General features: G+C 38.2%; 1 protein-coding gene across 1 annotated transcript in view; it reads left to right on the top strand.

The window, feature by feature from the left end:
* Window positions 1-974: 974 nt before the first annotated feature.
* Window positions 975-15,964, top strand: part of CLVS1 (clavesin 1) — a gene marked incomplete at both ends in the record, with an annotated part of 88,131 nt that continues 73,141 nt past the window's right edge. Inside the window, one exon of the mRNA XM_082294978.1 lies at window positions 975-1,363. Within this exon, the coding sequence (XP_082151104.1) occupies window positions 975-1,363 (389 nt within the window). The remainder of the gene's footprint in view (window positions 1,364-15,964) is intronic.

Here is a 15,964-nt window from a genome sequence, read left to right on the forward strand (position 1 = left end):
AATGAAATTCAGAACTAGGTATTCAGGAAATCTACAATATACAGAAAAAAGGAATTTTGAATAAAATACGTCTCTTTTCAACTAAAGCACCAACCCTGTCAGATTGAACACATCAAGAACCTTATTTGTGGAAAGGTTCCCATGAAGATGTATTGAGTCTCAATGGGAAATATATCCAGTGAGGTTCTAAAAAGTAGAAATTATCCTTGGTATTGGTGGAGTTTTGTTTTTTTTAAAAAACAGTTTTACAGTCAACTCAGGATCTTAGTCAAGGAGAGCTACAAGCTTATAGTACAGATAATAAAACGAAATCAAACAGTTGTTCTACTTAGTATGATGAGGGTAAATCTGTTTACCTATGAAGCTGAAATGTTGCTCCTATTAGGGGTGGAAAAAAAATTACTATTATTTTTGCTGTTCTAATCCTTGGCTTGAAGTTAGGGATGCTGCACCTTCCACATTTCTGTAAGAAAACCTTGAGAAATGTATTCTAATAGTAAGTTGATACAGCTTAGTATTAATTGTCAATAAATCAGATTGCTTTTCTGAAAGCCTGAATATATATGTTCAAGATGTTAGTGACTGCCTTATCTTAAATGCACCCATTCTGAAATTATGTGACTGCTATCCTCCTACATATGAAGCATACAAAGAAATTTTATGACTAAATAATTTCAGAAATGCATTTCTAAAAACTTTATTTACGCATTTAATCTTTCTTTTATATATTTTCTTTTTCTTTTAGTAAGTGATGGAATAAACAACACTTTCCTTTGGAAGGAGTATAGTACATGTGAACGGCCTGTTACTCTGCAAGAATAAGGAAAGCCCTTTGCTTTAATTTGTTAAGTATCAGCTTGATAGCAAAAAGCATCTGAATGGCTCACACTCACAGCAGACCATCAGTTGAATGGGATCAGCACTTCTATTAAAATATCTGAAGTTAAGGATTTGGAAAAGAGCTTTTTGCAGAGATGACCCATTTACAAGCTGGACTTAGTCCAGAGACTATAGAGAAAGCCCGCCTGGAACTGAATGAAAACCCTGACATTTTGCACCAGGATATCCAGCAAGTCAGGGACATGATCATCACGAGGCCTGACATTGGGTTTTTACGTACAGATGATGCCTTCATCTTGAGATTTCTTCGAGCCAGAAAGTTTCACCAAACTGAGGCCTTCAGACTGCTGGCTCAGTACTTCCAATACCGCCAATTAAATCTGGATATGTTCAAAAACTTCAAGGCCGATGATCCAGGAATCAAACGGGCTCTGACAGATGGGTTTCCGGGAGTCCTGGAAAATCGCGACCACTGTGGCAGGAAGATTCTTCTGCTTTTTGCAGCCAACTGGGATCAGAGTAGGTAAATGTAGATAGTGTCCTTATCTTTTACACACACTCACACTCAACTCGTAATGGAATGTTTGTCACCATCCTTGAAGCAGCAAGGCCATTTTCAGCAGAAGATTTTGTAATCATATATCCATTTCACTATAACTTCCATCTCACCTGATCACCTGTCAGTCCTCATTATTAGGACATACAACCATTGAGAGATAAGGGTATATCAGTGTGTCATATAAGTAGCTCATGTCTGGGTTTTTTTAAAAGAAATATTTCCAAATTTTAGCCAGATAATGTTTTTTTTCTATACATACATTAATGTCTATTGTAAGTTACTTCAGCTGTATCATAGAATAGCCAAACAGGTTGACAAAAAGCAAGTGTCTCAGAGCATGTGGAGGTTCTTGTAGCTCTCCTGGTGCAGGAGAAACTGACAATATTTATTCTATCATCATACTTTCTAAGAGATTGTTTGTTGGTTTGTCTGTTTGTTTGTTTGAACCATTTTGGGAATTGCAGCCTCTGCTCTATTTCCACAAACTGCATTGTGATTTCTACACACTCTGGTTGCTCTATGTTGTTAGTCTGATGAATGGGAGATTCACACAAAGCGTATTTTCTGTTCAGGTAATTTCTTTACCGAGTGGTATGAACAAAGGTATCTCCCAGCCATTATTATAAAATAATGCCCTTAAATGTTAATGTGATTAGTCAGCTTTCACTAGCTGTTTGAAGTGGTACAGAGAAAAGGGACTAGTCCAGGAATACCATGTTCACATTGTCTTTGTCTTCATAAGTCCTTCCATTTCATTTTCCCTGCCTTCATGGTGAGATGGAGAAGTGTAATCATCTGTAGGGTTACCATGTGTTCTGTTGAATCTTGATAAAAATCATATGAAAGAATAAAATTCAGATTCAGGTTTTAAGTATCATCAGTTCTGATGATTTCCAGGTAGGATTTTATCTTGTGATGGTCTAAAGTTTTTGATGAAAAAGTCTTATCCTTAGGAGTCAATAAATTGGAGCTTTGAATTTACATAATAGAAATTATTAGAGAACAATACACATACATCTGCAATTTTTCAAGTCAGTTGTTTTCTGGGAAAACCTTTCATCGCCATGTGAAAAGCAGAGTTCAGAAGTGTTTCTGATTTTCATTTGCATGTGAATAAATGTACAGAAAATTATACAGAAGTGTAACATTGCATAATCAAACGTGTTTGGTGAAATCGTGAACTGAGGGCAGTAATAAAAGTCCTATTAACTACAAAGAGGCCAGCAGTTTATCTCCTGTCTTTCTGAACTGCAAGTTTGCCTTTCTTTCAACCACAAAACTCTTCTGTTAGCAATTGGCCTGAAAAGAAAGATGAATGCACAGGTATCTGGCATTAATAGAAAGCATCAGCTTTAGAGGACAGAAACACTGTGGCTCTGCTGGTTGCATTAAGGGATTTAGGTATTATATAGAGCCAGCTTTGGGTTTCTGATCCCTCAACAAAATGAATCTTTGTGATTAACCTTGTACATCAGGGCCTGCTCTTGGAAAGCTGAGAGTGCTGGTGTCTAAGGCTACTGCAATGAGATTTTGACAGAATAATGATTCCTGTCAGATTTGGCTCAGATTTTCTGGAAGTCCTTTAATATCCATCCATGTGTATGTCTGTGTGTATGTCTGTGTGTGCAAAAACCAAAGCAACCCTGCATATTTTGAAAATATAATTTTAACCTTCAGAGAAGAAAAGCTGAAGCAAATAGTATAGGATGTACTTTCCTAAGACTCCTCAGTGAAATGAAAAGTCATGTGCAAATTTTACCTCAGTTCAGCCACTGAACCTCATCTCTTCTGTGGATTCAGATGGCAAGAAGTGTTTTTTCTATGGCCTTTTGTGGTACTCCAGGTACAACAGGGATTTGGGACAAGATCTGGGCTGTAAGTAAATGGATAGCCTCCTCCTGTTTTGCTGTCTAAAGGCATCAGCAAGAGGAAAAGCTGTTAAGGAGCGGGAAATGGTGAGTGCAATGTCCTATTAAGAAGCATGGAAGCAGGTTATTGACCAGCAGAAACATAAATTTCACAAAAAACTTCCAACAGGCATTGTGCACATCTTACATAAATGTATGTTGGGCAACCTTTCTGCAGATGTGTCTTCAGTGATGGCAAGATGTTCACAAGCTCATATTTCAGCTGAGTGCTAATGGAGTCGGCCGTGATGTTGACATGCAAGAGTAAGAGCTAACCCTTCAGCATGCCCTTCCTAACTTTAATCTTATTTGCTGCTGGCTGTGCCTTCTCTTTCTTTATGATCAAATTCTAATTTATGAGGGGCTATTTATAAAGAAATAATAATTTCCAAAGGGTCTTTTAAAATCAGAATTGCTATAATCCATAAACTGATTTTCAGTCCAGACATTCTTACCATTTATGTGCCTGGGAGTATGGTTGCTGTTGGTATCACATGTCAAAGAGGCAGAAGAAACCTTGAAACTTTCTGTGCTTATAAATATATTGATTTTTAACAGGAAATGTCATTATTTGTGTAATATGAATGCTTGGACAAATCAGATCCAAGATGTTTCTAAGGTATGCCATGTATCAAAGGTAGAACTTCCATGTAAGCTTTTAGAAACATTTGTAATTTCAGCCTCCAGAATGCAACTGATAGATCTGACATCTCTAGCAAACTAGGTTTTAATTTCCAGTCTCAATGTTTCCAGCTTCAGCTTCCAGCTGCTAGATCATGTTAGTTTAAATGTACCACAAAAATATGACAGCTTCCCATGTTTGTACTTTTATGTCCTGTCCACGTCATATTTAACCTATTTTTGAGTTTACTGGAGGGGCGGCACTGTAGGGTAAGTCACTGTCAGGCAACAAGAAGATTATGCATTAGCGACTGCAGCAGAGGTTCTTGTGTTCACATTTAACCACGGGGAAAGTAAAACAAATAACACCCTTTTCCTTGAGGACAAAACAACCTCCTGTTGTCTGCAAGGTAAAGAATACACCTATGGGCAGCCAGCACAGCAAAGATAATGTTCTGCAAAGTAATGCACTAGCTTAATGTATCACAATATATTTAAGATGCCAAAGCTTAAATAGTTTTAACTCCTTTACTCTCAGAATTGGGAAGATATTCCAGGTTTAAAATACTCTTCATCATTATTTTCTGGACTGTTCCTATCATTTTAGTGTTGTTGCTAAGGTGCAGGTGGATGAACTGAATAAAAATTTCCACTAATAAATCATCAAGTGATAACACTATCTCATCTGCTCAGTAGTTTTCTCCTTTTAGATACAAAATTGTCACTCTGTTCTTAACTACTCTACCCCATTTTGAGCTTATGTTCAGCTCAAATTTGCTTTCAAGTCAGTTTCCTAAAATACAAATGCCACTGGTAAATGTGTCATACATTCTCATCCATAATGTGGGCACAGTCTAGCATGTGATTCATGCTCTTGTGCAGAGCTAAAAGTGTCCTGCTCCCCAATTATCATTTCAAAGGGTTTGTGACATCTGCAAAGCTCACTGGCAAGAATTTTATTTTTGTTTCCACATAGTTAAAAAATATAATGATGATTGTTTTGACCAAAACCTCTTTGGTGACTGGGAAAAAAACACAGGGGATGATAATTCTTATTGCCAAATCACTAGCTGAGATCTATCATGGCTCCAGAGTTATACTAATTTAGCATCTGCTGCATAGGTTTGATTTTGCTCCATTGTTCAGGTAGGTTTCTTAGAGATGATGTCATCACTTTCTCTTTAGGTCCTGCGTAGCATATTTTGGATCTCTTAGTTAATGTTAATCACATATTCAATACCTTCGCTTTCACTTTTTCAGTATTGAATAAATGAAAATGAGCAGATGGATAGAAAAGAAAGAGATTGGACAAGTTCCATAGTGAGGGAGAAAAAAAACTGTTGAGCTATATTACTGCACACTAGTACAGGGGAGGGATATTTTTCACTTTGGTCAGAACTCAAGGTGTGAACCCACCTGAAACCCTCAAAGACTTTACTTACACCACTGCTCACAGAGCACATCATTTTTGAATGCAAATTGGGCAGCAGTAAAGACAGATGAGGATGTCAAACTGATCATGTAATGATTTTTTTTTTAATTAAATAATTTGCATGATAAAAATTTCCAGTTTGTAAAACAAACAAATGCATACATACAGTTTTGATGAGACCTGAACCAGCATTTAATGTAAAAAACAATGCTCCATGTGCTGGATTACAAATACTCTTTCTCACAGTTTTTCACCAAACCTAAGCCCTCACTCCTCTGATGCACCTGTAGTGAAACTGAAGCTTTTAAAGAAGTTAGGTAAGAGGGTCTTCTCAGATGTTGGATTGAGTGGAAGCCTTCAGTAACTTCCACAGCTGTTCCTATATCTGCTACTGTCTTCTAATACATGCTGCTTAAACACCAAGGAGATGGAGCTTTGGGTGAACAGGTAATTCAGCAGAAGGTGTTCATTAATCTTACAAGCAAAAATATTTCTTTCAAGGTTGTTCAGCCAGAGTAAAATTTATTTTTGTGTAAAAAGCCAGCAGAAGAACTCCAATCACAGTCCTCTGCAAATGGGGGCTTGGGGTAGGGGGCAGAATACTTTCAATAGTCTTTTGCAGTAAGATGGTAATTAATTTCTGTCTTCATGTCTGTGCCTTAGAAGCTGTCACATAGCTCCAAAAATTCTGTGAGTCAGACAGAGAAAACCTGCTGCTTTGTTTACAACATGCAATCCCAAGTCAACTGCTAGCCATAAATCGTCTTTTATTAATCAAGATGTCAAATGCCAGATACTTACCATGCTGCAGGAAAGTGGACTGAGGCTAAAGGGAGAGGAAATGTTCTGACATAGTGGTAAACTAACAGCTATAAATATTTTAAAGGATTGTGATAAAAACCAAGTATGTTCTTGCTGAGAGTGCTCAAAGTGGTATAATTACAAGGATATTATCATCATCAGATCCTGTTGGTATAAGAACATGTCTCAAGTGCTGATTGTTCCAATATATTTCAAGCATAGTCTCAGATGCTTAAAAGAATATGAGGGAATAAACATCTTTTGAGACTGATTTATAGTCACAGGCAAACTGTGGCAATAACTCAGCCTCATGTCTGTTTATCATGAGAGATCACAGCTGAAGTGCAGGCAGTCCTAACACCAGAATGATTTCTACACATCAAGTCTCTGGGTTTTGTTAGGAGGTAGTGATTATCTGTTGGGAGATGCTTATGGTAATGCAGATTGACATTGCGGTTCAAGCATTGCATTGACCAATAAATAGCTTAGAAGCACACTGCATTAAAAATAATTCATATTACGTTACTGAGCTGGTCTGAAATGGTAGCAGAATTCAGGGTAGTAGGGGAAAGCAGCATAGCATACGCAGAATACTCATTTTGAAGACTAACAGATGTGCAAATTAAATGTTGGACAAAGAAGGCAAAAAGAAGCTCTGTCTTGAAATGTTTTAATTTGCTTGAAGGGTGGCAACTTAATTCAGTTAGTACCGTTTATCATGGAAGCCATATTTGGGAAGGCAATTGTAGCCCATATGAATGACAGCAGGATGACATACACAAATGAGAATCCTGTGTAGGGCTGAGTAGGGAATCCAAGAAGAAAAGGAAAATATCTGAAAAAAGAGAAAGAAAAACAACAGCTGGGAAAGTTATGAAGCATATGTTGAAGAATGAGAGAAGCCTGATTGAAAAGAAAAAAAAAAAAATCCATGGAGAGGGATTGGCAATCAAACACATTTTGAGAGAGAAGAGGTGACTGGATGGTGTTGGGCTGAGGGCTGACTGAAGAGCTGTGAAGGACAGTGCCTGTAGGTGAGAAGCACAGTTGCAGGAGCTTGCCTGCAGGATAACACAGGAAAATGTAGGGCAGACTGGAGAGTGGCTCTATGCCACTTTCCTCCTGTGGCGAAAAGAAACCAAATCCAATTCCCAGTTCCCAAGGACAGTTGATAAAGAAAAATATACAAACACATATACACAGCAAACACATAGATGCACATACACATCCCCTGGTCTTCTTCGCAGACTGTCTCAAAAGACCAAATTTTTGCGTGAGGGTTTATGCCTGAGTGTCAGAAAAGAGAAACCGCATACAGTTGTGATAGCACGTGTCCCTAACACAACGACCCATAGTCCTACATGTGCTGTGTATGCCATTGTCACAGATGGGATCTGCAAAAGAGCACCATAGCAGAGCTACATCCACAGAATAGTAGGAAGCCAAGCAATATGACATCTGCCTTGGTGTGGTTCTTTGCCCTTTTGGACTTTGGAAACTGCTGGAAACCATGAATGAAGGCTCTTATAAATAGCCACTTTTTGAGGTTAGGCTGTGTAGGAAGAGACCAGAACACTTTTTTTGTCAGAGCAATTCCCAAATCAAGTTTTCTCAATATCTAATATCCTGATCACTTTCCAACTTTCCAACCTAACTAAAAGCAACTAAGGCCAAGTCAAGCATTGCAGCAGGAACAAACTGCAAAGAGTCAGGGAAGGGAAAAAAAGTTAATTCTCTACAAAGCTATTTAATAAGCTACATGCAGTAGAAGCATCAGAAAATAGTGGAAATACTGAGCTGGAATCCTGAAATACATTTGAAATTTTTAAATTTTAATACTTCCTTGATATATTATTTCCCCAGGCCATGATTTATTTTAGACTTTTTCCTCTGAACTCTGAGCCCTGTGTCAATTGCATTTTACATTGAAATATCTACTCTTTTCACTCTGGCAAGTGCTGAGCATCCTCCAATTTCAGCATCCTCAGAGCAGCACAAGGGGTGCTTAGGAGCTGGTGCTGTTAGCAGACCAGGTGATCCCACAGGAGTTACAACAGACAGCATGAATTTGGTTGGGATGTCAATGTTGTGGGTGGCTGCTCAGTTGCATGAAATAGCTGAACAGCACACTGGGGTAAATTCTACCCTGCCACCACAGTCACCCTGCCTCAGGGTATTTCTTTGCCATGGTGAAGCTGGAGGGTGAGGGAGACACGGCTGGCCCTGTGGTTGTGCTGGTGAGAGTGCCATGACCATGGGATGCTCTCAGAGATGTGCGAAATTAAGTGGTACCAGCACCCATCTGCCACAGACACCTAAAAATATAACCAAGCAGATACAATAGGAGGACAGGGGAAAGGATGGAGGAGTAAAGTCATTCCAATAAACTAGTTAAAAAATTGAATTGTTGAAGATCTTCTGTATTTTGCCTCCTCTGTCATGGTAATCCAATAAAAGAGTTGGAGCATCATAATTAATATGTCATGACTGGAGATTTGATTCTTAAAGATGAGAAAATTGAATCACTTGTTAAGACAGAGGAAATTTTGGTCTTAAATTCTGATTGCACTCTCACAGCTTTTGTTTTTATTAAGTGCAGGAACCACAGAGGCAGCAAAAAGTAACTACCCCTTGTTCACAGACCATGATAATCTCAGATCTGGAAACTTCCTGGAGGGTCCATTTGTTGCAGGGACAGAGGGCAAAGCAAGCCAGCTATTCTCTTGCTGACACTATTTCCTACATAACTGGTTATGAAAAGTGCCCATGCTGAGCAAACCCAAGCTAGTAAAGATTCCTTTTTAAGAGAAAGGTAATATGCAAATATCTTTTTCTTCATAGAGAGATTGTATCTCTTTTCCACTTTTCCATTGCAGAAGTGCAGTGGATGGCGCATGTCTGTGCATGTATTAACACATGTGGTGCCAATTTTCCTTCACAAATGCAATATAAATCACAGCACCAAGTAATGTTATGATGCTAGAGGTTCAATAAAAACCTATTTGAAAAGGGTATGTATGGAGTATATAGGGAAGGTATTTATATAATATCCCATAATACCTCTTTAGGGACCAAATTTCAGGGTTTGATTGAAAGTGAAGCTAGTGACTATCGTATCAACATTCCTAAGAAAAAATACTTGATTTTCAGTAACAAATTAGTATGCTCTCTCTCAACCTTGTGTGCCGGTTTGGCCAAATTTAGAAATATATCCTCTGATAAAAGTCAGGTTACAACCATCCCTCCCCCACCAGGTTCAGGAAATAATCAATTTTCCTGGAAGGAAAATGAAAGAGATAAAAACTATTTATTTAACAAACACACAGGGAAAGGATAATAATGCTAAATAATATAACCTCTTGCTCTGCTGAGAGAAACCTGGGAAAATTTCAGAGTCCTTCCATAGATATCTCTCTCCACCTCCTTGGAGCTAGGACAAAGTGGTGGGCCCACCTCCAGGGCCAAGGCCTTGGTGGAAAGTCCTCCCAATGTATTCTGATGTTGAAACAGTCCAGCAGAGAAGAAGGGAAAAAATCAAAGTCCCAGGAAAACGAAAGTTCAACTCTCCAGAGGAAAAGGAGCTGAAAAACTGTCCGAAAGCTGGCTGGAAAGCAGCAAGCTGGGTGCTTCCCTACTCTCGCTCTGCTGCCGCAGCTGAACGCAGAGAGCCGTCTCTATCTCTGTGCGACCTTGGACAAAATGCAAACTATTTTGAAGAAGTTTTGCTCAGTTTTTCCTCCTCCCTCTCAGGCTCAGTTTAAAGGCATAGAAAGGCACAAAATTAATTTCTGGGCATAGAACAGCAATATGGGATACGCATCATAAAGTCACCCCAAGACACCTTGCCAAGCTGCTGTGTGTCAAACCTCTTATTAAGGACCTGTTCCTCACAGGAGAGCCTTTGGTCCGATCCCATAGAACCACACTCAATGTACTTTCAAAGATACATATTCTCACATACTGCACCAAGACCTGATGGTCTGCATTAAAGAAGCAGGAAGTTCAAGACTTTTTTTGACCTTTTTAAGCCAATATGCTTTTCTTCATTGTGTTCCAGCTATCCCCACATCTTCCTCATTCTTTCCTACAGATAGTCCTGTGCTCCTTTCCACAAGGTCACAATCTCAGCTCCTCTGGTTTTATACCATGTCAGTAGAGGAACTGAATTCCATAAATTCAGCTATGAAAGAAGTAACATAGGTGAAAAAAAGGGGTAACAACACAAGACCACTTCCATGGTGTGATCAGGAACAGTTGCACCCTTTGCCAGGGCTAAACATTTCACTGTTTCCTTCTTCCTGGCTGCCTTTCACAGCAAATCCAAGAGATGCCAGTCACGTATATTAGATATGCACAGATCAATCTACAGAGTGTGTGTGCTGCCTGCACCCCTTCAGAGTGCTAGGCTACGTGTTAACCCACAGGATTGCTTTTGTATAGGTATTTCTAACCAGGAAAATCTACACCTGAGTGTGATAAACCTATCTAAGGCACCTTGGAGCTGCAATCCTCTAAGCTGTTCCCACTTTGCAAGGTTTCTCCGTAAGTGTGCATTGCCTTGCTTTCCCAGGGTTAATCCGACCTGTCTGTTGTACAGGTACAAAAGAAAAATGTGATTTATATTAAAGGAGAAAGAGACTGATGAAAAATCCTCCTTCCAAATGTACTTCAATATTCATTAGAAAACTAATGTTAGAAAAGTTAGAAAAGAAGGAGGAATAAACTCCGACCCAGGGAGAGATGGTGGGAAATCTTTCCATTCCTTAGGTTCTCATTTACATGTAAGACACTTAGAGCTGGCTCCTGTAATTGAAATTCACTTTTATTCTGATAAAGCCTTCAATTCTCTTTGAATAGAAGAGTTTTGCAAGTCTGGGGGAAATGGCAATTTGTGTATGCTGTGCTGCCAATGAGTGCCTTTTCTTTTTCCAGCATCTTATTATTATTCTCTGCTAAAATGAGTACATGCACATTCACTTTCTTTCAGAGAAAATTTTATGTGAATCATTTAAAAGTACTTCAGGATCACTTTGGGATTTACTTCAAAAAAAGGCTTAGTAGATATAGGCTCCTTGTTAAAAGCCAAGGAGACTTGTGAGACACCAGACATACCTGCCATTGCTGGTTTAGTCCTGGCTGACAGGTTTGTCTCTGCTGGGATTTTCTCACCTCTTGATTTGTTAAATCAGGTATTTGTGGGTAACTAACATTGACTGGGCACAAAAGGGTTTTGGGGCAAAAGATGGACTACAAATGGAGTTATACACAGTAAAGTGATACCACTGAGGAAGCAAAGAGTCTGAGCTGTATTACAGGAACATTGTCAGCAGGACACCAGTAGTGTCACCCACCTCAGCTGTCCTGTAACCTAAGCACTAGCACAAGAGACAAGCCTGAACTAAGTCAACGAAAGAATAGCACAACAAGAAGTCTGGAAAATATGATAATGTAATACAAGTTGAGGATAATAAGAGGTGGGATACAATTCTTCCGATGTATAATAGTTTACCTTAACAAAATATGGTAGTAATCAGTGGATATATAGAATAAAAACAAAATTATCCCAAATATTAAGGAGAATTATATTTCCAAATGTTAAGAAACATTTTGCAACTAAGATACAGGTAACTGTGGCATTCTGTGTCATCAGTAATGACACTTCTGATACGCTTTGCATCAGACGTGCTTAAATACCTCATGACTCAATACACTTCTCATGCAGAAACAAAAGCAGTGCATTCACTTGGCTGTTAAACACTATTGCAAAATATTAACCAAAGCTAAGTCAGCCTGATGCAAGGGAATGGAGTGGTCAAGAGTTCTGCCAGATCAGGGTGAAGAATCCCGGAGACCCTGAAATGTGTTTTTGTGGAGTGAAACTAACCACAACATTTCTGGATTCACTTTGCAAAGACTTGATCACTTGTAGTTCTTCTTTGATACTGTATAAGGTCTTTCTAGTAATGTTTTGGTGAAGTCAAACTATTGACTAGAATAAAGAGAAGTATGTAATACAGTTACTTTTAAGAAAATTAATTCTGCTGTTGTAACAAATGTGTCCTAAGGCTGTGCAGAGATCTATAGAAATGGACTGTCCCTGCCTAATTTTCATTATAGACTAAACTGTGAGACAATAACGTACAAAAAAAAGGACAACCAGTGTAGTATTAAGAAACCTGGTGATTTTAACAAATCATCCCATGGTACCAAATTATAACTTTAATATATTAATTCTTCTGAAAGCCATATCTTCCCTGTTAGGGTGCAAACATCTCTGATGACATCTCTGATGACATCTCCTGAAAAGTAGGCTTTGCTACTTAAAAAAAGTTAAAAGGTAAAAAAATAATTAAAGGCTTTCTGGGTTTTTTTTACGGGAAGAAAAAGATGAAAAAAATCAGGTATTTCTTTGCAAACAAGTTTGTAACAATGACTGCATGTAAATGCTTTCCAGAAACCAGAAGAAGTAAAAGCAAGGAGTGATTTATTTGTTCAAGATTTACACATTTGCCTCTAATACTCGGGTTTTACTTCTGGAATTTTTCTCAAGGCCATGTAACTATACTTGCTGTGTCAATGTCTGCTGATCCTTTTTCTGCCTCTGTTTGGCTGACTTTTGACAAAACAGGGCCTCCCTGCTGTCTGTATCTTTATTTCAGTGCTTGTGTTTGGAGTAAAAGTCCTGGCTGTTCCAGCTATCTGGTCCCAGAGATGCCTCCTTCAAATACCAGCATAGGGTCTGGCAGGACATCACTGTGCATTGAGTTCAAAAGCACCAGGTCTTTTTCTCTTATTTTCTGAACTTAATTCTTACATATGTTGTTTCATTAACAACTATTTATAATTTAATTAGTAGTACAGAGTAATGACTTCAATTAATCGCATTTCTTCAGAAATTTTCTGTATTGACTGTGTGAAAATTCTTAATAGAAGCGTGAAAAAATTATTTAGAATTAATTATGTTAGCTTCATAATAAAAATAAATACAAACAGAAATAGAAGAGTACAAATTACATTATCATTTTACAGTTTCCAGTTGGTTAGAAACTTAAAATGCAACTCTTTCCCCCAGAAACTTCTCCAGCAAGCCATGAAACAGCAGTTCCCAGAAAGAAGAGACTAAGTCTCCACACATATAAGTGGAGATTGTATAGAGGCCAGAGTAATTTAGGAGTTGCTGATAACTTCTCTAATAAGGAATTAATGAAACTTTTATTTCAGAATCCCTAACATTGCAATTCACATGAAATTCTCTTTTCAGCTCAACTCACTTTAATAGTTTATGAATCACTTAGATTGTTTTTCACTGGCAATTCCTAAGAAAACTTGATGCTCTGCAAAAATAATTATATAACATTATTATTCCAAGGCAAGGACTACACTGCACCTGCAACACTCATCTGTACCCAACTGGGAATTGCTGGCATATATCAAAAAATTGTACTGGCGTCAGGGGAATAAGGGTGATCAGGCTGGGCTTCTTTTCCCCATTACCATACATCCAATACAAGGCTCCACACTTCTGTTTCTGCTGCCTTTGGGATCTCAGCTTAAGCAGTTACTACACACTCTTGCTGTTAGCATGTTACACCAAAGTCCCCCCCATCCCATTCAAGAAAAATCCTTCATACTGCTAGATCATGGAATTATATATCTTAGTTAAAAGGCAGAATTTATTTCGGAAATTCAAGGTTTCAAATCCAGATAACTAAATATAAATAAAGCATTGATTAATTGCTTCAGGTAGATTGACAGATATTTTTTCTCTCTTTTTTTTTTTTTTTTAAATAATGGAGAAATAATGTACTTAGCCTCTGCATTCACATAAATTGAAGTACTCAAAAATTATGAATATTGATCTTAGAGTTCTAAAATAAGCTTAATTTTCCCTTTTGTGGTTATCTAAAATTATGCTTTAAAATTTGATTCTAGCCGATTTTGTCCACTGATCCTGCACAGGACGCATTTTGAAAACAACTGCAATCCTGGCCGTTTCTAATTTTCAATTTGCAGCCTCAACTTTTAGATTTTTGTTCCATAATTGCTTCATCTTCTTTGAGAAGGCCAGTCTCAGCACTGTTGTATTTCTAAGTGAGGTGGGCCAGTAACATTAATTCGTTCAGATTGCTGCTTTGGAAAAATTTCAGGGGAGTCATGCTAGGCTCACATCTTTTCCCCTTGTCATTCAGTTCTCTCAGAAAACTGTAATTTGTAACTTGAAGGCCAAACAAACACCCCCAAAACCCCAACTCATTCTAAAGGACTACTTTTTCAAAGAAACCTTGTGCGTCCCAGAAATACTCACATCCTCACTTTCACAGCATCAGGTGGTGGAAGCCATCTCAGGATCTCAACATTTTTTATTTCCTCAAACCCAACCAATCCGGCCTAAGTGGTAGTAAAATCCACAGAAAAATACTTTTAGCTTTCATTAGGCTTTAGGTTTGCTTCATTGCTGCCATCCATACAAGGCTTGTAACACCACATAGAACACTGATGATAGTTGGTCTCTGTGTTCAGTAATTCCCCTTCAAAAGGGGCAACTGCTGCACCCACCAAAGCTCTTACAGTAGCTGTCATTTATGCTGCCTATAGAATTAAATTCCTAAGGTTTCTACTGCAGTGTTGTATAGTGGAGACTGATGGTGTCTTTCCATAATTTTCATTTTCTGCCAGCTGCTTACAAAATTCATTCAGTTATCATACTTTTGTTGATTGACATATTGGGGAGTCATGCGCCAGTGGAACCCAGACCTCCCAAAGCAACTTCTGTCAGGTGTTGTCCACATAGGAGGTTGGATACCCAATGAACTCTGGGGCAAACATGGAGAATGAGAGTAAAAAGACATACCTTTTTCCAATTTCACTGGTGACATGTCACCAGGCTCTTCATTGTTGGTTGGATCACAACCTATTTTTATCTTGCTAAAGGTTCTGTAAAGTCTGCAGTCTTCTACAGAAATGGCTTATTTACTCTTTCTGTGGAGAAAAAATAAATCTGCTTTTTTAGGGGGAATGGATTTGCTATTCATTCCCTCACTTTCTTCAATGAAGTTGCATGAAATATGATCCACTCAAAAGTGGCTAGGATGAAAATGCTCACTTTTGTTGAGCTTCTTGGCACTGCATATCCTTTTCAGCACAATTGTGCAAAGTGGTTTCTTTGTGGCTAGCAGCACCATGATTCTATACACTTTTATCAATCTTTATTTCATAAATCTACACAGTTTCATTTCTTTGGTCCTTCTCTCCTGTTTGCTTGAATCATTATAATGAGTTTTCAACATTGTTTCTGCAGAGACATGAAGTTAATTTTTTCTTGACTGCTGTCTTATGAATCTTCATTGCATCTGTTCCCCAGTGATTATTTCTACATCACTAATATCAAGTTCCTCCATCTTGTCAGCTGTATCAGAGTTGCTTATTGTTCCAGTGGGAAACCTCTATGATACATAATACTTGACACATTTTTTAATTTATTTGTAAGAAATTATTAGAATATTTTCATGTCTGTCTTTTATGCGGCCTGAAAGGCTCCAACTAAAACAAATTATAAACCTTTTTGTGATTGACATCAGTTTTGTACATGTTTCTAATACCTGCTAATTTCACTGCCCAGATTTAGGCACAGGCATAAGCCAAGGGCATGCTGTTTGCCTGATTTAGCAGCCAGTTTAGGTATTTGCTAGGATATACTTGCATTTCTACTTTTTGCCACTTCCTCTCATGTCTTGGTAACCTTTTACCCAATATCTCTTAAGAGATACATTTTTCAAGGCTTTCTGGACTGAGTAACCAGGTGCT

This window comes from Coloeus monedula (genome assembly GCF_965178545.1).
Source record: "Coloeus monedula genome assembly, chromosome: 1".
Classification (NCBI taxonomy): Eukaryota; Metazoa; Chordata; class Aves; order Passeriformes; family Corvidae; genus Coloeus; species Coloeus monedula.